This window comes from Carassius auratus, unplaced genomic scaffold (genome assembly GCF_003368295.1).
Source record: "Carassius auratus strain Wakin unplaced genomic scaffold, ASM336829v1 scaf_tig00007400, whole genome shotgun sequence".
Classification (NCBI taxonomy): Eukaryota; Metazoa; Chordata; class Actinopteri; order Cypriniformes; family Cyprinidae; genus Carassius; species Carassius auratus.
In genome coordinates, this window is record NW_020523843.1 from 57,647 (window position 1) to 84,432 (window position 26,786).

General features: G+C 35.9%; 2 protein-coding genes across 4 annotated transcripts in view; both read left to right on the forward strand.

The window, feature by feature from the left end:
- The first annotated feature begins 19,670 nt into the window (after positions 1 to 19,670).
- LOC113071478 (oxidoreductase HTATIP2-like) lies at positions 19,671 to 24,452 on the forward strand. The gene is made up of 6 exons (XM_026244831.1): positions 19,671 to 19,838; positions 20,571 to 20,754; positions 22,705 to 22,812; positions 23,197 to 23,334; positions 23,438 to 23,499; positions 23,655 to 24,452. Exons 1-6 carry the CDS (start codon positions 19,723 to 19,725, stop codon positions 23,869 to 23,871), a joined length of 825 nt encoding a protein of 274 aa, XP_026100616.1. The 5' UTR covers positions 19,671 to 19,722; the 3' UTR covers positions 23,872 to 24,452.
- A 303-nt stretch (positions 24,453 to 24,755) lies between these two features.
- The window catches only part of LOC113071479 (protein arginine N-methyltransferase 3), a 45,923-nt gene continuing 43,892 nt past the window's right edge, over positions 24,756 to 26,786 (forward strand). Inside the window, exons 1-5 of one of the 3 annotated variants that reach the window (XM_026244834.1) lie at positions 24,756 to 24,844; positions 25,067 to 25,169; positions 26,073 to 26,155; positions 26,241 to 26,290; positions 26,382 to 26,487. In XM_026244834.1, coding sequence (XP_026100619.1) covers positions 24,829 to 24,844; positions 25,067 to 25,169; positions 26,073 to 26,155; positions 26,241 to 26,290; positions 26,382 to 26,487 — 358 coding nt within the window. In that variant the 5' untranslated portion in view covers positions 24,756 to 24,828. Of the gene's footprint in view, positions 24,857 to 25,048; positions 25,170 to 26,072; positions 26,156 to 26,240; positions 26,291 to 26,381; positions 26,488 to 26,786 lie in introns of all 3 variants that reach the window. The other 2 variants (XM_026244833.1, XM_026244832.1) reach the window with 2 other exon arrangements.

The window sequence follows — 26,786 nt, forward strand, 5'->3', positions numbered from 1 at the left end:
GTGGCCGCACCTCCCACCCCCTAAAAGCAAAGGCCCCTTTTGTTAACCTAATGTGCATTTACCAGTTGCTTTAGCTGGAGACATCTGCTGTGTGCAACCAGTCAATATTGTGAGGCCAGTTCAAAGCAGCCAGTTCATTATTCCTGTCAGCTTAACAGGCAAAAAGTGGCAGACTGCGGGAGTGCTGGAGCACAATGCCAGGCACAATGAAGGGCCCATTACGCCATGATTTATCAGGACAAGATGCCCGTTTTCACCTCGGGTCGGCACCGGTCTTTAGGTCTGCCCCTTTCCGCATCGCCACCCCTCGCAGTGAGATCTTCAGAGAGAGATGATATTGTAAAAGGTCACACTGACGTGGAGAGTGCAGTGGCTATGGTGAAGTGTGTCCACCGAGGGTGGCAGCTCGGTTGGAGGCATTGTCACTCTTTAAGGCTTTTATATCGGGCCTGGGATTTTTAAAGTCTTTTTATGACATCTTTGTACAAGAATGGCCTGCTGTTTCTAAGCATTAGCTGCACATGTTTGTCTTATGAACTTAGACTGTTTACTTTTGTTTTGTAAAGTAGCCAACAAACTTTTCTCTTTGACAGGTCACTTAAATCATGTGGTAACTAAATCTAAATGAACTGGTTTGTTTTTAGTCAGAAATGATTTAATGTTAGTGATTCAACATTCTGAAGGCTCAGATTGGGCAAAAATAACTCCTTAGAGTAACATTATTGGAATTTTGTTTTGTGAAGATTTGTCTTTTGACAATAACGTTCAATTAAATAAAAATGTCTAAGGCCTTTACATTTTCAGCATGATCAAAATAACATTGAAATACAGGCTGAACGTCTTCTACATGCCTTTTTTTCATCTGATTGATAGTTCATACTTTTTAGAAAAGTATAATGCCTTAATTGTAAAAATTCTTATTGTTATGAAACCAAAGAGTAACTCTTATACTGTAAGTAATATTTCAAGATGAACACTGAATCAAGTTTTTCTTGATTTTAAATTCATAATTTTCATATGTCAGGCTTTACAGGGTTAAATGTATAATCATTGTCAAGGCAGACAAATGTAAATATTTCAGTTAAAAAATTATTCATACAGATTTTTATTTTTTTATTTTTTTTGTTTACGTAAGTGATATATTCTATTTATTATTTATAAACATCTGTTATGTAAAATAGGTTTAAGCAGTAGGAATTTTTTTTTTTTTTAAGATAATTTATTTATATGATGAATATGTCACTGGATTAAAGCAAGTGAATGTTTTTATCAGACAGAACCAGGTCAACTTCTACTTCACTATCATTTTGATTCTCAAACACATTATTTTTATTTTCATACACTGGGTGAACCATAGAAATGGGTATTTATGATCATGTGAGGTGCTGAGTATGGCTCATTCATGCATATGCAGTGAGATCATAGCTTCAGCACACTGCACACATACAGAGCCTAATTGCTATTTAATGTATGGAGGAGACTAAAAAGGGCAGAAGAGAGAAGATTCAGTCTCAGCTCATGTGGCGTTTTGTTAAGACCCCACGGCCACACCTCTCTCTGAAAGCATTTGCCTAAATCACAGCGTCTCCAGAGGCCCGCTGGATAACATACCAGCCAAGCCTGGTAAACTGTTTTGTTAACAATGCATTATGAAGCCAAGAAAGGGAGGACTAAAAGAAAGGATAGAAGCAAAAAAAAAGGAGGTGGACACTTCTGAATGCCAAACAGTTGGGTGGGTGTGTTGGGCCTCTCTATTCGGAGGAGCAAGAGGTGACACCCCTGTCTCATCACACACACACACACACACATATACGCACGGCCCATTTGCGCCAGGCTCTGCTTAGTCACACCACCTGCTCTACCCATTTTTCGAATACACACTCGTTCACAACCACGATGGCAGCGACAGACGGTGTCCCACTCGACCACAAACCCTCACCCCGTCTGCCGGGACCCCGGCTCTCTGTCCTGTTTTTACCCATCCGAGCACAGGGTTCAATAGAAGATGACAGCAAAGACTGAATGGCCGTCACAGAAAAAGCAAAACGATGTAATGAAACGATCAATAACTCTGAGATCAGAGGACTGTTTAAAGTCTGTGTGTGTGTGTGTGTGTGTGTGTGTGTGTTTGAGTCCTTATGGGTCATCCGTCATGGTTAGTGTTTCCTTGTCATGACAGGTTATAATAAACACCCTTTATTTGCAGCATCTTACCTCTGCTTCAAAGAGGGATTAAATGTATCCCAATTTGACACAGGGTCATATTAATTTTATGAGAGGTTTCTAATGACTGTGTTTTTGACTTTCATTTAAATTTAGTAATTTATCATTATGTATTATATTTTTTTTCGTATTTAACAAATTAAAAATAATATTAAGCAAGTATGCTGAAATGTGAGACTAAAGACTTTTACATTGTAACAAAAATAGCATTTCAAAGAAATGTTGTTCTTTCGTTTACACAAAATTATATTTGAAAATGAAAAAAAGAACATTGTAATTTTAAATTGTAAACATAATTTATTATATGTTATTTAATGTATTTATTATACATTGTCATTTTTTAAATAGTGTATTTGTGATCAAATAACTATCTTGGTGAGCATAAGAGAATTCTTAAAAAAAAAACATAAACTTTTTTTTTTTTGAGTGGTAGTGTAAATTATACCCTGATTTTGCTTCAGGAACCAGAATTTTTATTGGCCATCATGTGGTGGCACAGTACCAAATAAAATGTTCAAATTATATATAGATAAAAGATAATATATATATATGATAAAAGATGACAAAATTGGACATCATCAACAAAATATACGGGAATTATTTTTTACTTAATTTATTTTGAAATGGCATACTGCATAATATATATCTTTGTCCCGTCAAAACTCTGGCTGATCTCTCCCAATATCAGTCCAATTCAACAGCCACCATTTAGCATCTCACCATGTTCCACACTTGCACTCTCCCAGGACAGCTATCCCCAAAAGGACTCTCTTAAGTCTCTCTCTGATTAGCCATTAGCCCCTGCACCGGTAGGGTTTAGTGCCCCAGCAGTGCAGCTTCTGCCCCCATCACATGCCTGTCATTGTCATTCGTCCTTTCTCTTGACTAATTGGCACAGAGGGGTATCTGACAGGGTTGCAGCCTGTGGGAATAGCCATTGATATCTGATCTGTTGCTCACTTAAAATCAAAATTAGACTAAACCGCACTGTTGGGCCGTATGAGCTCCCGTGAGGATGGAGATCTTGAAGGTTTGGGACACTGATGTTAACACTACAGACAGCACATGACAGATGAAAGCATGAGGAAGGACCTTTTTTTTTCACTTTTATTAGTTGGTCAAATATCAATGTCCAGATGATGACTGAGTGAAAAAGGAAACCTTGATCTTACTCTCACCTCTAGAACACGTGATTGCTATCATATCTTATGTAAAAGATCATGTTTTCTAAGCCTACACTTATATTACATTTCTAATATTACATTTCTTAGTAGAGAATATTTAATACTGTTTTTTTTAATGAAGATGTAATATGCTCACAATAACGCTGCATTTATTTGATAAAAATACAGTAAATTAAGCTTATTGTGAAAAATCACTACCATTTAAAATAACTTTTTTTCTATTTTCAGATATTTTCAAATGTAATTTATTCTTGTGATGGCAAAGATACATTTTCATCCTTCAGAAATCAGTCTAATATACTGATTTTATGCTCAAGAAATATTTCCTCCTATTATCAATGTTGAAAACAGTTGCTTGATATTTTTTATGAAAAAAAAAAAAATCAGGATTTCAATATTCTATTCTTTGACAGACAGAAAGTTCAAAACAAAAGCTTTTTTTTAAATACAATTTTTTTTTTTAGATTATAAATGTCTTTACTGTCACTTTTCAATTTTATTAACAGTACAGCTTAAGATGAAGCTGTGTTTGTGTTCATTATTTATTTTTAAGGATTAAACCCTTGTATGTACCATCTGTCAAATTTAGTAATTGTTCTAAATTCAGATTTAAGCCTTATTTGTTTTAGAATGCTGAAATTTATTTCATCATTTATTCATGTCGTTCCAAGCATTTTTATCTGTTTTATCTGAACATGAAAAATATATTTGAAAAAATGTCTTAGTATTTTTTTTTTGTCAATAAAATACAAGTCAGTGAAATCCAATGTAATTTTAATGAATCAACAGTTAGTAAATACAGAACTATTTATATTGCACTTTTAGAACAAAAGGCACAAACGCTGTCACTGGGGCAGAACCTTTTCAAAATGTACACTTTTGTACTTTATTTACCCCTAAAAGGTGCATATGAATTTCTTAAAAGTACATATTAGTACCTTTAGAAATGGTACTGCACCAATGACAACTTTTGTACCTTTATTTTCTAAAAGCGCAACATAATTCAACATAATGTCTTCAAATCAAACTTGAATAATTAAATTAAATAATTGAAATTTCTGAACTTTTCAGTAAATTTTTTTTTTAACTGTCATGTGGAATTTAGTGCGAATCTACAACTTTGATGACAGTTTTATGGTGCTTTTTGGTTTGACAGACCCAGTCCCCATTTATTTTGACCATATAGCAAAGAGCATGCTTAATACTTTGGCAATTCAGAATAAAAGCAATTTACATATTTGAAATGACTATTATTGATTAATTATTAGATTTTTATGACCGAACTGAGTGAACAATCATTTTAATGACCGTGTGATATTGGAACAATGTAAAGGTTGCAGATTCAGTCTCAGTTAAGGGGTGAACCAGGTCTCATAGATTTCTGAAATCACAAAACTTTTTATGGCCATTGCACGTTTCTAAAGTTTTATCACATGCATGTATTTCTTCCAACTTTTGGTAGGCTTACACAGTAAATAATGTGGTCAAAGTGTATGCCCAATGAGCTCATTCACCCATTTTTGTCCATCATCCAGAGACCAAGTGGCCTCAATTTTTCCCTAGCAGCCCAACATCTTCCTCTTTTCATCTGAATCGCATCCATCCAAATAAAATTGGTAAAAAAGTTCCCATCCCATTCTTGCTGTGGCATCTCTCTTTCATCTGTTTTGAAAAGAAACGGAGAACAGTAACCATCGTGGGCCTGAACATCACAGCCAGTCGACTCCTAAGCAAACATCTCAGGCCCAATGGCTGAATCTTCTCCACCTCTCCAATTAGGTTCAGTCGCGGGGGTGAGAGAATGTTTTAAAGCCTGCTAATCTCTAACACACACACGGCCCTGACTCTCACTAACACGGGCTGGAGATAATCATCGAACCACCCAGGCAGCGAGAGTCAGAGTCTGGAGGACTGAAACGAGCCCAATCCCTGCAAACCTTCCTCATCAACCAATAAATGGAGAATATGCAAATGCTGATTTGGTAGGAGGAGTAATGTAGGGTTTATAGGGATTAGTGCTTGTTCAGCTCAGCTCCCTGCAGAGATTTCACACTAATACAGGTGTTGGAAAATTGTTGTTAGCCTCTAGCTAATTTGGCTCCTGTCACTGTGGCATTGTGCAAGCAGTCTGGCCATTTGTACTTGTGTTTGCTCTTTGGCAGGGAAATATCTCAGGGCTGTGGTGGGTCTGATATGATCCTCCATTTGGTTCAGAGTCCACACTCTCAATCTTAAAGCCAAAGTCTTGCTGAGAGGCCATTGCAAGACCTGTAAGATGCTGAAAAAACTGAGAAACCATTCTTACTCAGTCGTGACTGATGTGGGAAAGAGTGTAGAGGTTAGCGACTTAGCATGTTTCCAGACGAGAGGTTGAGTTGCACACAAAGCTGAACGTCAGAGAACATCAGCAGTTCAAAGAAGTCATTAGGATAGTCCAGACGTGCGACAAAAGGGAGATTTGAAGTCTACAAACAGGACTGATGGACAAAACCCAAATCAAACACAGATATCCTCTAAGAAGCTTTCTCTTATAGTATTTCAGAGGAAACAAAAGGCTCATCGCTTATTTTTCACTTGGGAAAATCTGGGAATCTCCCAGGCCCTTAAAAATAAGAAAACATCATTCAGCTTCTCTGCTATCTGTCTATCTATCTATCTATCTATCTATCTATCTATCTATCTATCTATCTATCTATCTATGCAAATACATATAAATTGTAGGTTAAACTTCACCATGATTACAATAATACACCAGTGAGATCATACAATTTCATATGAATTTGCAGCTTTGTAATCATAAAATACAATATAGAAACTGATTCCATTGAAGAAAATGTTTTCATTTGTATAGTTAATTTTAAAAAAGCATATTTGGTGTTTCAAATAACCTACACACACACACACACACACACACACACACAAACTTACAAAAGTTGTCACTGGTGTGGTACCCTTTCAAAAGGTACTGATATGTACCATTAAGATACTACTAATATGTACACTTCAGTTACTACTATGTACCTATGAGGTACCAACATGCACATTTGAGGGGAATTAAGGTACAAATGTGAACTGCCCCAGAGTCTAAGGGGGCTTAATTTTTTTCTCTAGTAACATAACCATAGTTCTTTTGTTACAACTTTTCTCCAAATAATCAGACCACCATAGATAGCTCTTGATAGAATACCACAGAATAACAGTGAAAAGTATCTAAAATGGTGAGTGTTTTAACAAATGGCTTATATTGGACACTGACCATGCATTCCTTCATTACTGATACAGCTGATGTCAGTGGCATATCAGATCGCTTGATTCCTATGTGATGCATTTGCATGGCATGCATATATATCACTATGAGTATTTTGTAGAATTAGGGTTTGCTTTTAGCTATTTGTATGTATGTTTCAATGTGCTTTCAGAAAAAAAAAAACTCCTCTCAATTCATTACCTCCCCCATAGCAGAAAATAACTTCATGTAAATTCAATTGATGAAGCCGCCCCTACAAGAAAACTTGGCCAGCCCTGTGCTGTAATACACTTCACCCCTCTCCTCCCATTGTAAGCTAACGTATCTGTGCTTAACACAGCATGCCGGACAGATGTGCTAATGCATTTTCAAGTATTATCTGAACCTGCTGTGGCCTGGCAGGGCCTCATCTACGCTCCCATCTCCCTCTGTGTCGAGCTGCTCTAATCTGTTTGCTCATTTAATTACGCCATTGTTTTGGATAAATTGGCTGGAAGCCTGGTCAAAGCAGGTCTGAGACCAGCTTAGCTGATGGCATTTGGGCCACAAAGGCGAGCTGAGCTGCACTGATACTAAGCCTGAATCAGCCACTCTGCCAGCACAGAGACTCAGTCCAAGACGAAGCTGCCTGTTTAATGAGTAATGGTGAGGTTTCCTAGTTATGCAATTAACTTCACAAAAACTGTGCAAAGGAGCCCATTTTTTTATGTCCAATGATGTCCATATTAAAAAAATTGATGAATAAGGATAAAAACGGTACATAGGACATTTTACCTATATATATATATATATATATATATATATATATATATATATATATATATATATATATATATATATATATATATATATATATATATATATATAGGTAAAATGTCCTATGTACCGTATTTATCCTTATAAATAATCCTTATAAAATGTTTATAAATAAAAGTTTTTTAATAATACCGAAATTAGCATTATTAATAGAATAAGCATTATTACAAATTGTTTATTAGTACATACATTGTTTCATATGTATTATAATATAGTACAAGCAAATATACACTATTATAATACATTACAAGCAAAGAAATATATTCATTTATATGTATATATTTATTTATTCCTCTCGTAATAGGAATATATTTAATACAATATAAAAATGTATCATAATAATATAATTTATATAAATGAAAGTTTTTGAATAAATATGCATTTAAATGACATCAGAGTGCAAAATGAATAATACAGAACACAACTCACTACCTGTTCTGTCAAAATATGATGTAAAATAGCTTTCTGCTACATAAATACATAAATCCATAAAAATTGACAAATATATAAAAATCCTTAGCAGATCTTGGTTTGAAATGGCTCATAGGGCTTTATTCCAGACGCTGTTAAGATTATCTGACATGCAAATGAAAAATATAACAAGGCAAACGGTCAAGTCTAATGATGTCACTCCTGTTCAGCTCTGGGATTGTGAAGCCTGTGATTCCTGCACCTCTGGGACCACTGACGAATTAAGCCCACATTATTGGACAGTGCTTTTTGACAGTAACTGACAGTTGCTTTTGACTGTAAAGGGTATTGAGCTCTAATTAAGCTAATCCTCACCCGGGGATCAGCTGGGATCGCCCTGCAATCCACAGTCCCTCTGTGGCAGCTCCCCGGCTCTGTTCTTGAAACCTCCCCGTCCCTGCGCAACCACTTGCCACTTGATTCGTCCTGACGTCCCCAGACTCCCACCTCCTCTTTGGCCCCTTGCAGGCTGCAGATCCTGCAAAGGTGCTACAAAGAGGAGCAGATTGTGCTGTCAGGCTCCATTAATGGCCATCATTAGCATCACACTCAGGAGTCAGTGGCTCTGCTGGCTAAGCCCTCTGTGTCGGTGGGCAGGTTTCAATTGGCCAGGATATGGGGCATATTGCACTGCAGTGAGGCATTAGGCCTCCTGGTTCTGTGTATTCTGGACCTCCATTTTTTAACTTAAGGATCTTAGGGTTAAAACAACCTCAAAGTTATTTGGAAGCTTTAAATACTTTTTGTGTGAAAATGCTAATTTGGATAAGTTGAGATATTTCAAATCTAATTTAATCAAAGAAATAATAAAAACATTTAAAACAAATATGTTTGTATTAATAATGACATGAATATGAAATATCTAGGTCACAAATTTCTAAGTCACTATTCAGGTTTTCAATGCTGCTGTCAATAAAGTAAAAGAGGGAACAAATAATATATATATATATATATATATATATATATATATATATATATATATATATATATATATATATATATATATATATATATATATATATATAGAAATAATTAATAAATGTTTGCATTTTTACTCATGATCATTAACTTTTAGAACCCACAGTATAACACATTTTACATTCATTTACATTACAATTTATTTAAAAAGCAAAATATTTCTTTGACAACAAAGCATGCCAAAATTTACCTACAGGCCCACTTTTTCATTTTATTTATTAATTTTCTTACCCACTGTATAAAAGACATTCAAAATGTATGTTGTAATTTAAATACATTTTAGTTTAAATTGTAGTTTTAAAAAAATTGAAATATAATTTTAATTTCATTTTAGTAAAATTTTAAAATTAATTAAAATTCTACTTTTAAAAAAAAGGTCAACATCAAAACATTTAAAATCAACAAAATCAAAATCAATTCATTAGTTTGTTTGTTGAACAGTCTTATTCATTTGTTCATTCATTGATTCACTTGTTTGTTTGTTGAACAGTCTTATTCCTTCCTTCATTCATTATTCATTCATGTTGTTTTTTGTTTTTGTTTAACAGTCTTATTAATTAATTAATTAATTATTTACTTACGTACTTACATATTTGTAAATATGGTTGGCACTAATGACTTTATAGCCTTTTTGAATGTGCCACCTGTATAGAAAGTTGTTAATCAAAAATATTAAAACGTTAAATACACTTACCTCCACTTAACAGTTACCACTGTCTGGTGTTTATCTGTAGCCTTCTGTTTCTTAGAAACAGTTATAACTCACTTGCTGAGTTATAATTATAAGTTAAATGTATGACTTTAAGAATTCAAGTCAAGTCCACATATCATGCTGTTTTGACATTTAGCAGTATGCCTTTAAAAAGTGTTTTTAATGACACTGTGAATGACAACCCTCCCCTGAAACTCAGCATGGCTTCAATCACATTTCCTACATACGTTCATCCGATCGAAGTAAGACCACAATGACTCAACATGTGTGTATGACAGTGGCCTACAGAAAGCCATCTCTCCTCCGCAGGCTGCCTCAAACCCCCACTAAGACGGGACAATAGGTGGCTCTTTTGATTCCACTCAGTGGAAATTAACAGACTATACTCCGCCGGCATCTCTAGAGTTCACCACGGTCACCCTGTTACTGACAGGACAGCAAGATCGAAGGCTTTTGTCTTAAGTTGCAAGGGGGATGTGGATTCCTTCATGATGCATTTTGTGATTCTTTGATTGGTTTAAGCTCAATAATAGAAAAAGAGCAGCTTTTCAGATGGAGGCTTAAAGTTAAGAACCAGCAGGGAAAATTAATTCATTGCACGGGCAGATCCAGATGCACTGAGGGTTGCTTTCTGAATAACACTTTCTCATTTGTGCTTTACAGTCTTTTAATTCTGCAAGAATAGTTGAAGAATGAATTCTAAGGCTGCATATATTAAAATATGGTTTATTAGACTTGACAAGCTTATGCAAAAACATTCTTCTGTCTTTAAGAAAGAGCTATTCTGTTTCCCTAATCATTTTAAAGAAGGAATAATGAAAGCTGATATCAATAGCCTTCTATAAATCTCCACTGCATTTGTTCAGTAACATCTGAAAGAGGATTGTCAGCTGACATATGGGTCTATTCATACTAGCGGCCAACAAGCGTTTGAACAAGAGATGGAATTTAAACAGTTGGACAATAAAATCTGCTTTAAAGGATCGGAGCATATGGTGTGGCCTCATCGGCCGTACAGGAAAATGGTTTCATTTACAATTTTTATATGTTTAATGATACTGTATGGTGCAGTTTGCTCCATTTGAAGATTTGAAGACTCTAGTGACAAAATGTGTTCATGTGTGAATTGCACTTTCTGGTATGAAAGCGTTTCCACAGCTTTACAGAAATGATACACAAACAAAACAATGAACAGAAGAAGATAACATTACTAAATGTATTTCACCATCAAAACCAGCAGTACTGGCAAATGCACGAGCCCCCAAACCCGAGATAATTCACAGTGATCTTGGATTTATACTGGCACCTGCTGGTGAGAATAGAGCACTACACAGAAGCGGGTTTGGTTACAGATGCGATAGTAGAAATAGCACATGAAACATTCACTTCACGAAAACAGCGAAAAAGTGATCGGAATATTGGCTGGACATGTGATTTAAAAATATTGGCTGACAAGCATCAGGCAAGCTTCATGTGGAGCTAAACTAATTCGTTAATCTAGGTCAGTAATATGACAACTTTATATATATATATATATATATATATATATATATATATATATTTTTTTTTTTTTTTTTTTTTTTTTTTTTTTTTTTCGTAAAGGAGAAAATAAAGGAGGAGTTATGACATTTCTGCGGGTGACTGGGAGTTTTCAGTAAAAGTGAACTAAACTGATGCAACAACCTGGAGGGTTGATGGAGATGGAGATGATGGATGATGGAGGAGAAGCAGAAAGCAGCAGAGACACATGATGAAGAGCTCATTCAAGAGCTGCAGCAGGAACTCACTGAGCTCAAGATGAGAAACACTGAGCTGGATCATCTCTTACACACTGAGGATCACCTCCAGCTCCTACAGGTCAGTGTCTCTCTGTCTGCTCACATCACAGGACTACACTCACACTCCTCAAGCTGAGGGATTTCTCCTCTCTCCTGCTGTAGATCGATCCATCCCTGTACAGTCCTCCACACACCAGGAGCTGGCCTGAGATCAGTATGAACACTGATGTGAGTGTGGAGACTCTGAGGAGAGCTCTGACTCAACTTCAGGAAACTCTAGACGAGAAACTCAATGAATCTGGTAGGTCAAAATAAATACAGCACACAACATTTCTTTTGACAGTATAGTCATGCTTTATCTAGGGAAATATTGTGGCCGTAAGAAGGTCACAAATGCTCACCAATGATGCAAGAACAAATCACCTATACAGTTAAGCACAATATTGTGGAGTGTTATTATAAATTAAAATTACTACTTTCCTTTTTTGATATATTTAATTTATTCTTGTGACAAAGCTGAATTTTCAGCAGCCATTACTCCAATCTTTAGAGAAACACGATCTTTAATAATGCATTGTAATATAATATCTCATCATTCTTATATGATGTTTTGGTGCTCAATAAACATGTCAAATCATTATCAATGTTGAAAACAGTTTTGCTTCTTTTTTCCTCAGGATTTTAATTTTTTCCCTTGTTAAATAAAAGTATTAATGACTTAAACGACAACAAAATATCATCTTGGATGTTAGTTTGTCCACACCTGTTGATGTTTTATTATTTGCCTCCACAGTGTTGAGAGTGATGCAGCATTATAAAGGTAACATTCAGAGATGAAAGCTGAACATATAATCACTTTTACCAACTATTTATTGTTAAACATTTAACACATCTAAATCTTTGTACTGTTAAGATTCACATGCTCTGATCTCTCTCTCAGTGGATGTGACTCTGGATCCTGATACAGCTCATCCATATCTCATCCTGTCTGATGATGGGAAACAAGTCAGACATGGAGACATTAAACATAAGCTCCCAAACAACCTGGAGAGGTTTGATCACTATCCTGGTGTCCTGGGAAAAGAGGGATTCTCCTCAGGGAGATTTTATGTGGAGGGAAAGACTGACTGGAATTTAGGAGTGGCCAGAGAATCTATTAACAGGAAGGGACTGATCACAATGTGTCCTCAGAATGGATTCTGGGCTGTGGCACTGAGGAATGGGAATGAATATTGGGCTTGTGCTGGCCCATCTGTCTGTCTGTATCTGAGAGTGAAGCCGCAGAAGGTGGGGGTGTTTGTGGATTATGAGGAGGGTCTGGTCTCCTTCTATGATGTGGAGTCCAGATCTCAGATCTGCTCTTTCACTGGTCAGTCTTTCACTGAGAATCTCTATCTATATTTTTGTCTCTTTAGTAAAGGTGATAAAGATCAAAACTCCCCCCCCCCGTAATCATCTCACCTGTTATCTACACTTAATGAACAATGCAGTTTTACATCACATGAAGAAGCCATTGTGTTGATGATATTATTGTGTCTAGAAATTATAAAGTTATGTATCACATGATTATGTACTTTTGTTGTCACACAAAGTCAATTTGATTGTATTTTTTTTTTACAAATGTTTTTTTTTTAAGCAGCTTTACAGAAATTCATCATGTTAACATTTATAATATCTTAATATTTTTTATGCCTTATAGCTTTAATTAGCCGATTTGAGCTGGGCGGCAATGGTTTACATGCACTGTAAAAAATTATTTAGCAGTTTAGTTGTTTCAATGAATTTTTTTATGTTGACACAACTTGTAGTTACTGAATTTGTTCATTCAACAAAAAAATTTAAGTTTTCAGTGTCTCAACTAGTTTGAAAGTTGACTGAACTAGGTCATTTGTCCTCATAACTTAAAAAAATTTGTTGACTCAATTCAATAGCAATATCACGTTCACAACATCACTTATCGCGAGATCTCCTCATTCTCCTGAATGCTGTTGAAGAGAGAAGAAGGTCGTCAGCCATTCTAGTCAGTTTCTCCTCAAAGTTTGGACATTTGACTAGAATACAACTTTGGTAAGTAAAATATTCGTATTTATTGGCTTAATGTGTAAAATTACATTTGTTGTCTCAGAAGAGTAAGTATTGTTTAAAGATTCGTATATTCTGTATGTAAGTTACTGTATGTAAATGTGTAAATTCGCGGCACTCTGAAGCCTCAAAATACAGGCGGTTCCACAGTATTCTCCTTATAAATATTAAATCAGATATTCTCCCATGCGGGACAGCGGAGCTGAACTTATGTGGAGCACGATAAAAATACAGTTTGTATGTATTATTTGAGCCCAGGGCTGCGTTAGAGGCCGTGGAAACAGCGCGAGAGCTCAACGCGGATCACTGTATGGATTAAGAACGGCGGGAATAAAAAAAAAGGAACTGCTCTAAACCTGACAGCGTAATACATTCGTCAGAATATACATCGATGAAACATTAGGAGAAAAAAGAAGATTCCTACTCGAACTGTGTCTTTTCTGCATGTTATAAGGGAAACAAATGAGCACCATAGATGAGCACCTCCCTCAGAGTTCTTCTGGAGCGCGTATCTTAACGTTACATTTGATATCGCTGACATAAGCTTAGTTCTGATGATTTTTTTACAGTCTACGGTTCAGATGAAGTTCTGAAGGTAGCGTTACAAACTCTTCTTTCAGTTTTCTGAAGTAACGTTAGTCATTCAAGTGCCTCGCTAGAACCTAGAACCCAGTGTAATACTGCGTGAATATCTGTTTTTATATAGTCTATGGTGAATATACGGTCATAAGTAAATTGCGTACGTTTAAATCTATATATTTTAGAATAAAAGTAATAATATCATATATCTTGTATAAATAGAGATACAATAACGATCGACACAAATGTGTTAAATTTCCTTTTATTGTGTTATAATTATGTGTTGTGTCATTTAAAAGCATTGTCTGGATGGTATAGTTTGTCTTTGAAGTGAGTGAGTGAAAGTGAGTGAAGTGACATTCAGCCAAGTATGGTGACCCATACTCAGAATTTGTGCTCTGCATTTAACCCATCCAAAGTGCACACACACAGAGCAGTGAACACACACACACACTGTGAGCACACACCCGGAGCAGTGGGCAGCCATTTATGCTGCGGCGCCCGGGGAGCAGTTGGGGGTTCGATGCCTTGCTCAAGAGCACCTAAGTCATGGTATTGAAGGTGGAGAGAGAACTGTACATGCACTCCCCCCACCCACAATTCCTGCTGGCCCGAGACTAGAACTCACAATCCTTCGATTGGGAGTCCGACTCTCTAACCATTAGGCCACGACTTCCCCCAGAAGGCATTTGGCATTTAATACAAACTTGTCAATACATTTGTCTTTCTCTGTAAAGATTTATTTATATGTATGTTTATTATTTTACAGTGTTTTAACATGTTTTTGTATTTTTCATGTTTATGATATTTTTGAATGACTGAAGATTCAGCGCAGAATTCAATAATCCTGTGGATGGACCACAGCGAGTCCTTTTGCAGTTATCCATCAAAAAGATATGCAGACATAATGGAATTGGCATTTACATTGTAGAGCTTGGATGAAGTTGTAAGTAAATTTATTTATTTATAAATGCACATTTATTGGAGTCTATATGCTTTACAATTGTAAGGCCCTGTTTAATGCATCCCTTTGTTTTTATTAAAGCACACAGGCTCTGCGCAGGAATTCATCAAGGACATGACTGCTGGGATTACGCTTGTGGATGACCAATCTGAGCACCATCAGTCTGCAGTGATGTGATCCAGGTAAAAGAAGAAGAAGAAATCTGGGTGATCTGGGGTTGTAACTCGTTGTTAGACGATCTGTGTACTGTGTTAGATGATCTGGGACTGGGACTAACAGAAATAAACTAATTCAGGTTTAAAACAACTTGAGGTTTAGTAAATGACAATTTTCTTTCTTTTTCTTTTTTGGGTGAACCCTTTACGAAAATGTAGATATTTGCATTGGAAAACAGCTTCAAAATTTAGAGAACATAATTTGACATTATTTTCCCCAGTTTTATTCCGTGAATTTTCTATAATTGGTATTTAAAATGTCTTTATAAAGTGTTGAATTTATCTTCATAAAACCACAAGAAACCCTGTTTATGGACATAGCCATTCTTTATTATTTTGCTGAATACTGTTCTGAATCCTGAAAAATGTTCAGTTCTAGCATATTGGCCATTAGCAACTTTGCTTAAAGGATTGTTTCACCAAAAAAATTAAATTAGGCCATGTTTTACTCATTCTCAAGGCACCCTATGTGATTTTCTTCTTTCAGACGAATCTGATCTGAGTTGAATTTAAAATTGTCCTGGCTCTTCCAAGTTATTTAATGGCAGCAGACAGGTGTGTTTTTTTTCTCAGCAGTCCAAAAATAGTCAAATAAAATGCACCCATCCATCAATAAAACGTGTCTCACGTGGCTCTGGGGGGGTGAATAAAGGCTTCCTGTCGCAAATCGATGCACTTTTTGTAAGAAAAATATCCATATTTAAAAAGTTGTAAACACTTTTTTTTCTCTTCCACTGACTATCATACGTGCAAGCCTAATTTTGTGATTCTACTTTGTGATTGGCGTATTGTTGTCTCCTCCGCTCTTCCGTGTTCGTCACTAATCACCGGTGCATGCATGACCCCTATGTCCTATTTTCATCCACCCGGAATGGCTTTAAATATGAAAAGGGTTTAAATATGTTTTGAATAACATTTTAAATATGTATTTTTTTTTATTACAAAAACACATGGATTCGCTACAGGAGGACATTATTCACCTCTCAGAGCCATGTGAGGTACTTTTTATTATGAATTGATGCACATTATTTGACTACTTTTGGACTGTTGAAAAAAACACCCACCTATTGCCATAAATATTTTTTTATATAATCCGACTGGATTTGTCTGAAAGAAAAAAGTCATACACACCTACGATGCCATGAGGGTGAATAAAACATACATGGGTTAACCAACCCTTTAGGGCCATTTCATAGTCAACGCATCTGTAGGCATACGTGTCCCCGAGGCTACGCATCGTTATGCTTCGGCCGCCATTATGCGTCGGTGCGTAGCCAAATGTGTGGTCCTAGTTTTTGATACACGACGTGCCGATTCACGCAATACTATGCGTTGTCGGTGGGGGCGACATTGCAAGTATTGTACATTAATTCAAGTATATTGTGTTTACAAAAGAAGAAGGTATACAATGAATTGAATACAATGGCGGGCGAAGAGGAAAAATTATACGAACTTATACATATTCATCCACATTTATACGATAGTTCATCAGCAACAGAATACACTCCTCTTCAGTTGCCATTGTAATCTGAATATCACGCGACCCGACTCTACTAATATCACCCGACTCTACTACCCCCTGTTGCGTGAGCCGTGTATTGCATACACGCATCAACCGTGACGCTTGCGTTCACTGTTTAGACTATGAAAAGGAGTGCGTCGCTCGCGTTTCTTGCTCGCGTTTCCCGCGTTGACTATGAAACGGCCCTTAGAAGTCATGCTTTACTCTGAACATGCAGTGCAACAGACTATTATTTAAAAGGAATACCTATTTACACCAATATATTTTCTGATCATTGTATAAATGGTGTGACAGATTAGACACTTAGAATCAGATTAAGAAAAAAAAACCTGAATGTTGTATTGGTTTGTCACATTTTATGTCATTCAGAAATCATGTAGAATACCAGTGAAGAAAATAATTTCCCCCCATTTTCAGAATAGTTGGTTCTGGGGGTGTATTTTACACTTATCTTCCCATGGGATTTTAAACTCTTTGTGTTCAGCAGAACAAAGAATTTAGTACAGGCTTTTAACAGTTTAATACAGGAAGTTATTTTGAATGTTTCTAAACAAAACCGTTGACGAGCACCATTTAATTTTGACTTTCATTTTTGGTTACATTTTTCTAAATATCTTCCACTTGAAGGTGAATTACACTTTGCATTAATTGGTAGCTGTGCTTTTAACAAAACACACAACTTTAATAGTGTATGTACATATGTGTGTTCGTTTATAAATTTATTAAGTAATGTAATATTTTTTTTCTTTTCCCAGCCATCCGGTGACATTAAGGATGTTGAGGAAGAAATTGAAGAGGGCATTCTGATTGTAACTGAGGAACAGCAATGTGATGTGCTTCCCAAGGAATAACCAACATTGGTCTCATTTGGACATCCTGTCATCACTGACATCTCCCATGTCCCCAAGGCATTTGGACTCCTAATGGGTCTGTATGCAGTGAACATCCACCACCTCCAGCGCATTAAATACACCATTGAGGCTCTGCAAAAACTTGTGAAGATCAGCTGGTCCCACCATGTGCTCGCTACAGCGACAGGAACTGTAGGTGTGGGGGAGTGAATGTCCAGCGCTCTCTCCACCCTCAACACCACAAATAAGGTGTCCTTGAGCAAGGCACAACTTCTCCCTGGGCGCTGCTCTGGGTGTGTGTTCACGGTGTGTGTTCACTGCTGTGTGTGTGCACTTTGGATAGGTTAAATGAAGAGCACAAATGTATGTCATGTCACTTTCACTTTTCAGTGTTCATGATGTGTCCATCGGCTCCACCGCACTCTTTCTTAAAAAGAAGTGTTTTTTGTTTTTTTTATAAGGAAAGGTTCTTTTGTGCCTTTCACTATATAGAATGTACATTAAAGTTTACATGTCATGACTTGGAATATGCATGTTCTCATGTAAACAAATGTTTTTTCACCTCTCATTTTCTTAAACAGTATGTACACATTTTCAGTATGTAGCATTATGATGGGGGACGAGTTTGGAAACTTTCAAGATCCTTCTGATGTTAACACTTCTGTCTGGTCGTGTTGTGCTATGAAATTTAGAATCTGACTTTAGATCTTTGTGCTTCCATGTGCATTCATTCCATTTATATCTTATTATACAGAAGTAGAGTACACTCATTTTTTGTAAGTAATTGTGATATTATATTACATATATCTTGGTTTCTCATTTTGACCATGACTTGCATTATGGTGGGGGGAGTGCATGTGAACTTGTGCAGGGTTAATATGCAGAGTTCAACCTTCTGATTTTCATATTGAGTTATGAAATTAAAAACAATCCCTGTGGTTTTGATCTGATGAATTGAAATGCAACTATTTGTTTCTCAATCCCATGCCAATGTTATTTATTATACATCACACTTTCAAGTGTCGGTTCAGATTATTAGACGTGTTTGTATTTTGCATTTTTTGTTTTGTTTATCAATTATCAGTTGATGTGTTGACAGCAAATTGCTTGTTCAATTTAAATGTGAATGAAAGTGTTGTCTCTATCATTAAATAAATTACATTAAAAAAAGTGTTTTGTCATCTTTATTTAAACATTTAAGGCAGTGGAGTAACATTTGTTTATGATTATTGATCGAAGTAAAAAAAAATCCCTGTTGACACAACATGATTTAGTTGACTGGACTAGAAAATAATAGTCAAGTCAACTTAAAGAAATTTGTTACCTGGACTAACTCCACTCTAGTTTGAAGTTGTTTCAACAAGATTTTTTTTGTCAAGATAACAAAAAAATTTTAGGCAGCGGGGTAACAAAATATTTTTAGTTGACTCAACAAATTCTTTTTTACAGTGTGGTCAGTTTTGTTGTAGGTGATGATGTGTTACGTTACATTCCTAAAAACCAAAACCTGTTTACAGAAGTAAAAGCATTAAAATAAATTATTTATGCAATTATTTGCATAACTTTACTGTGTATTCTCTTGCTGTTTTATTTAAAAAAATTATGTGGTTAAGAAATGTATTGATTCATCAATATGTGGTTCTTTTTTTCTGAATTTCAAAAGTTTAACATTTACTTAGATCAAATTTACCTGAGCACTATATCAAAGCATGCCATTTAACTACAGATAGTGTAAGAGTTTTAGGTGAACCAGTGGTTAAATATAGCCACATATCTATGAAATTATGCATAGAGAAACTCAAAAGAATGAACTCAGAAACACAAACATGTGCCACCATCACATAAACAGCACTCTGGGCACTCTTGTTTTTGGGAGGTGTTCATTTGCTCTGCCACAATACTTTAGAATCTATATTTTAACGTTCTGAAGGCTTCAAGTGCCAGTAAAACCAAGTAGGAGAGCATATGCTTTTCCAAACAGCTGTAATTTTCGCTGTATTGCATGTAGGCGTTCTGCGCATGCGCAGACACAGGTCGCTATAACAGGAAGAAGCTCCAGCGTATCAACTACCGAAGTCGTCTCTGTTTATCGAGCTTGGCATGAATGTATTTGAGAGTAACTGGGGTAAAACCTTAAGCTTCTTCGCTGTTTTCGTCGCGGCGCTCGCCGCTGTTTTGTACTATCTTGAGAATTCAGAGGTAGACGAGATCCCAAGGTGAAGTATAGGCTACGCACCACTACTGTCACTTCTATTACTATCCTACTATGCAATATTGTTGCTTTGTCCTGCTTGTGCTGACAGTATTTGTATTTTTTTCTACAGTAACTTACGCGATTTTTTTTTATTTTTGCTCATAGCATGAACGACCACACCTAAATGGTGTGCCAATCTTCCCCCTTGTTTGAATTAAGATAAATAACAATCAAATACTGAGAAGAAAAAAATAAATACAGAAAGCATTAACAGGTTAGACCATTTGAAATAAAGAACAAAATAAAAAAGAACCTAAAAATAGTGGGAAAAATGTATGCATGATGAAGCTGTCACGTGTAATTAATAATTCAATTTAGTAAAGTTGCTAATATTATTTCTTGCTAGAACCGACTGTATTGTCACGTGATACTTTTTTCAGCATTGCACAACATGGACAAATCCCTTAGGCTGTATAAGGATGTTTAAAAAGAGTTTTCTGGGGCGGCTTTACATTATGACATGTATCAAATATTGGCATCAATAATTACAGACCTATATTTAGTGTGCAAATATTGCCAGTGAGATAAGAGTTTTGACTACTGTTCAGTGAGCTTTAAGCCGCCGAGCGCAGCTTTGAGGAACAACTTTTGAAGCAGTTATTACTAAAAATGCACCTGTGCAAATTTTGCACTGTCATGGTGCTGTTGCAAAATTCAACCAGTTGCGAACGCAACCATTTTTTTTTCATTACAGAATGGATCTGAACGCAATGGAAGAGAATTACCGGCAGAAGAACAGAACGTGCTTCATTCTCGGCGCTTCAGGTGAGACCGGAAAGGCGCTACTGAAAGAAATAGTGGAGCGCAACATCTTCTCCAGCATCACTCTCATTGGACGAAGGCAGTTAACCTTTGAGGATAAAGCTTATGAAAATCTGGTAATGTGTTACGTTATGTCAATGCGCATGTGTTTTTACAATTATTCAGGTGCCTTTAATGGATAGTTTACCCAAAAATTTTTAATTCAGTCATCATTTTCTCATCCTGAAGCTTCTTAAACCTTTTATTTAAAGCATTTATTTTTTTGTAATAAGAAAAAAGAAAAACACGAAAGAAGATACTTTCAAGAATTTTGGTAGACAAAGAGTTGACCCTATTGACTTCCATAGACAGCACAAGCAGTAACTGGCTCATATACAGGCACTACTAAAAAAATTAGCATATTGTGATAACAGTTCATTATTTTCCATAATGTAATGATAAAAATTAAACTTTCATATATTTTAGATTCATTGCACACCAACTGAAATATTTAACGTCTTTTATTGTTTTAATACTGATGATTTTGGCATACAGCTCATGAAAACCCAAAATTCCTATCTCAAAAAAATTAGCATATCATGAAAGGGTTCTCTAAACGACCTATTAACCTAATCATCTGAATCAACTAATTAACTCTAAACACCTGCAAAAGATTCCTGAGGCTTTTAAAAACTCCCTGCCTGGTTCATTACTCAAAACCGCAATCATGGGTAAGACTGACCTGACTGCTGTCCAGAAGGCCATCATTGACACCCTCAAGCGAGAGGGTAAGACACAGAAAGAAATTTCTGAATGAATAGGCTGTTCCCAGAGTGCTGTATCAAGGCACCTCAGTGGGAAGTCTGTAGGAAGGAAAAAGTGTTGCAATAAATTCTGCACAACGAGAAGAGGTGACCGGACCCTGAGGAAGATTGTGGAACAGGACCGATTCCAGACCTTGGGGGACCTGCGGAAGCAGTGGACTGAGTCTGGGGTAGAAACATCCAGAGCCACTGTGCACAGGCGTGTGCAGGAAATGGGCTACAGAGAAGCAGCACTGGACTGTTGCTCAGTGGTCCAAAGTACTGTTTTCGGATGAAAGCTAATTTTCAATGTCATTCGGAAATCAAGGTGCCAGAGTCTGGAGGAAGACTGGGGAGAAGGAAATGCCAAAATGCCTGAAGTCCAGTGTCAAGTACCCACAGTCAGTGATGGTCTGGGGTGCCATGTCAGCTGCTGGTGTTGGTCCACTGTGTTTTATCAAGGGCAGGGTCAATGCAGCTAGCTATCAGGAGATTTTGGAGCACTTCATGCTTCCATCTGCTGAAAAGCTTTATGGAGATGAAGATTTCATTTTTCAGCACGAACTGGCACCTGCTCACAGTGCCAAAACCACTGGTAAATGGTTTACTGACCATGGTATTACTGTGCTCAATTGGCCTGCCAACTCTCCTGACCTGAACCCCATAGAGAATCTGTGGGATGTTGTGAAGAGAAAGTTGAGAGACGCAAGACCCAACACTCTGGATGAGCTTAAGGCCACTATCGAAGCATCCTGGGCCTCCATAACACCTCAGCAGTGCCACAGGCTGATTGCCTCCATGCCACGCCGCATTGAAGCAGTCATTTCTGCAAAAGGATTCCCGACCAAGTATTGAGTGCATAACTGAACATAATTATTTGAAGGTTGACTTTTCTTTTGTATTAAAAACACTTTTCTTTTATTGGTTTGATGAAATATGCAAATTTTTTGAGATAGGAATTTTGGGTTTTCATGAGCTATATGCCAAAATCATCAGTATTAAAACAATAAAAGACCTGAAATATTTCAGTTGGTTTGCAATGAATCTAAAATATATGAAAGTTTAATTTTTATCATTACATTATGGAAAATAATGAACTGTTATCACAATATGCTATTTTTTTTTAGAAGGACCTGTAAATCAAAATCTAGCATCATTTGTTTGCACATGCTAGGTTGTTTGAAATTTTGTTGTTTAATGCAATTCAACTTGCACTTCTTTGAATGATATCAAGGATTTAATTTTTTTATTCTGACTGTTTATTGTCCCTCTTGTTCTCTTCAGGTGCAAAAGGTGGTTGATTTTGAGAAGCTTGATGAGTATGCTGAGGCTTTTCAGGGCCATGATGTTGGATACTGCTGTCTAGGAACAACCAAAGCCAAAGCAGGAGCTGTATGTTCAGATGCGATCATATTGTAGACCGTATTAATGCATGAGGGATTTTCTCCTGATCCTTAGTCAGGAGTTTAGGATATAGACAAATTCAATTATAGTCTGTATTCGTTTAATACATTTATAAATGTAAGAAAATATTTGTCTTATATTATTTGCAGAAAAAAAAAGAAATCATGATGAGACAAAATAAATGCTAACAAACTCTGATTGGCAATGAAAGTAAAGAACACTTTAGCAGCTGACGAACAAGATGATTTTACTTTATGACTTTATGATGCGCTTGTGGAGAACCCTTTGTGAAAGTTTACATTTCATGATTATTTCCTTTTAATTGCATACTAAAAGACAGCTTTCTGTGCATATATTTTTTATGGGCTACAGGAAGGGTTTGTGCGGGTGGATCATGACTACGTACTCAAGTCTGCAGAACTTGCCAAAGCAGGAGGTTGCTCACATTTTCATCTCGAATCCTCCAAAGGTGCAGACAAAACCAGCAGCTTTCTCTATCTGAAAACAAAGGTATTATATCACTTACTTGATTAACAGTGCATGGAAGGACAAGCTTGTATTTTGTTGTCATTCAAGCCAGTCCTTGTCTATTCCAACACTGCTGTATTAACAGGGACAGGTTGAAGCAGAAATTGAAGACCTAGGGTTTGAGCGTTTCTCCATTTATCGACCAGCGTGAGTCCCGCTGCTTTATTTTTCTTAAATAAAATCTGTTGCAAGTATAGTTTGAGGTCAAACATTTTGTATGTATATTTTGCATGTCTGTTATTTCTAAATCATCATATGTTCTGTAGTTCATATGTGATTTATTATTATTATTTTTTTTTTAGGGTGCTCTTAGTGGACCGAGAGGAGAGCAGGCCGGCTGAGTGGGTGGCCCGAAAATTTCTTTGTGCAGTCTCCTCTGTTTTACCTTCAATGTCTATTCCCATCACAGCAGTGGCCAGAGCTATGCTTGTCAACACACTGACAGATGGAGAGCAGAAAGTGGAAATTCTCGAAAACAAGGCTATATACAATCTTGGGAAAATTGGAGACAAAGAATAAAAAAGACTTTTATTCTCACTTTTTTTAATATATATAATTAAGTGCAATCCTGGCATGATTCTTCAGCAAGATAAGCCAAAATATTGTTTGCCTGCAGTTTAATTATTATCATTTTAAGTATTTTAAAAGCATTCAGAATGTAGTACTGCGTTTAAGGGTGATATGTGCTGTTTCTATATACTTCATTTTGAGCTCTGTTGCTTTTTTTAATGTAATTTTATATTGGTCAGAAAAAAATACATTATATCCATACTTGAACACAACTATTGTATGTATATAATTATATTATTGTGTGTGTAATATCTGAAAAGTGGGTTAAACAGTCACCTATTTAGTCACATCTGAAAGACAAAAGCATTTATTTGCAGGTTTAAACAGTATGACATATCATGACACAGAAACTGTTCCGCATCTATACTGTTCATCTGCATTCAGAATATATATATTTTTTTTACTTGGCAGCATATATATTATGTTAGGATCCAACTTTATGATTCCGTCATTATTTTAACCAGCGTTGAAAGAGTTCACATGTGTGCTTGTTTAACTTATCTATTAAAATTTCAATTCGAGAAATTCCACGCAAAAACTGACTAAATTCATTTACACACTAGCCATACAATATAAATGTAGTATTATTGTAAGCCTTACAATAACTATACAATGTGAAGTCAAATGAGTCCAAAGTTTTGATTGTAGGTAGTGTGTTATTATAAAACTAAAAAAAAGAAAAACAATGTGTTGTACCTGCATAAAGGACTTTTTGATGATTTGTTACTAACAAAGACACACAAATAAAATACAAAGCGGTACAGAAATATATTAAATATTTGAAAGACTAAGGCGTACGGTTACTGCGATTAATGAAGAAACAGCGACCTCACATGACGACAGAGGGGAAGTACACCAAATAAGAATGACCCGGATGAGAAAACTCCCAACTCAAGAGAATACAACATGGCAGCGTACACAGGTACACGTGAATGTATGAAATATAATGTACATATGTGCTTTAACTCGTTTAAACCGCGCGATGTAACGATTAAAATAGTGCATATTAATCTTAGAAGAAATTTACTGCAGTTCGGCATTTTAAAATGTTCAACTCCTGTACAGTTATCATGTCAGTAGTTCTCACCGGTTGTTTGGCTGTGTTTAATAGTTATGGCTTATGCAGCTGTATCTTGTGATGCAGGTGATGATGTGCCCGAGCTGTCCGACAGTGATGAAGAACAGTGGCAGTCAATGGAGGAGGGATCTGAACACATAACAGTCCCGTGTTTACTCTGTGACAGCAGGTAACTAACATTCACGATGATGCTTCCTAAAAGAAAACTGTTTCAAACGATTTATTTTCAAAAACCTCCAAATATGACAGATGTATATTTACATGTAAGCCATTTATACTGTGTGTGAGAAAAAAAGTAGCATGTTATTTCCAGCTTTTACATGGCCCGAAGAAATGATTAAAATGTCTTAAAATATTTACTTAGTATCTTTTATCTACTCAGTGTAATGCTAGATGTATAATCCAAAACGGAGACATTTTAACAGTTCAATTCAAGTCAGATTAAATGTGACAATAGTGAGGAGAAACCAGAAGATCAAATACATCACAAAAACAAACTCTTTTTTGAACTCATGGATGTCAGGAGGATGGACATGTGAAACAATATTATTTCAGTTTTGTTGAAATCCTGTCATGTTTTGGATTAGCATGTATTTGTAGTTTTCAATATTTTATATATATATATAACATATTTAGTAATTTTGTTATGCTATTAGTGCTGTTTTCCTTCTTGAATATTTCTTTTACGTTGAATATATTTTGTTTCCTTTTTTAATTTTAATTTCCAGTTAGTAATTTCAGTGCTTTAACGTATTTCTCTAAATTGGCATGCAATATTTCTAATTGTAATTTTAGTTTGGTTATTTAAGTATTTGGTTAAGTATTTTATTTCAGTTTTATTACTATAGACATAAATGTTAAGAATTTTATAAACTTGAACTATTGTAAATGTTAAGTTTGCAATAATAACCTGAACACTTTGACTATTCATATTTTGAATATTTATTTAAAAGTAGCTAAACTGATTAAGGCTCTGATGTTTTGTGTGTGTGTGCTTAACAATTCAAGACATGCACTAGCAAAGATGAGCTGATGATTTGTTTTGAACTCAAGTATGTCTCCCTTTAAACAGGACTTTCACCTCCGTGTCTGAAACAGTTCAACACTGTAAGACAGATCATGGTGTGGATATTCCAGGTCTTGTCCACAAACACAGTAAGTTTTTCAAACCTAAGACTGCTCCGTGTGCCGAGTGATGCCTGATGTCTCTAAATATACATCTGGTTTCATTCCTCACTAGGGCTTGATGACTATGGCTACATAAAGATGATAAACTACATTAGAACTACAGTAAGTATCTTCTTAACACACACACTTCAAGGGTATATTTGTGATACGATGACTTGACGCCTGAAGAGAATAAGCCGTGTGTGTTTTGTAGAAATGTTCTGCAGAGAGTTTGGAGCTTGCTTCAAATGGTCCATTGCCATGGGACAGTGATCAATACATGAAACCAGCTTTACCAGATGACCCATTACTGTTGATAGGTAGGAGAATTACTATTGTATATTGTGACAAAATTCTGCTTTTGTCTATTTTAATATATTTTAAAATGTAATATATCGTTTTTATTAAATAATATAATATATATACAGCTTTGTATGTACTATAGAGCTGTATGATATTTCAGTTTATATTTTGCAATGATATAAAATTCACACTGCCAAGATTTGCTATATGGTATATATTGCTTTACATAAGCAGGTAAAGTAGAATGTACTATATGACCATCTTTCAATATATTACTGGGTGATAATATAGTTTTCTATATTAATATACCAGTGTC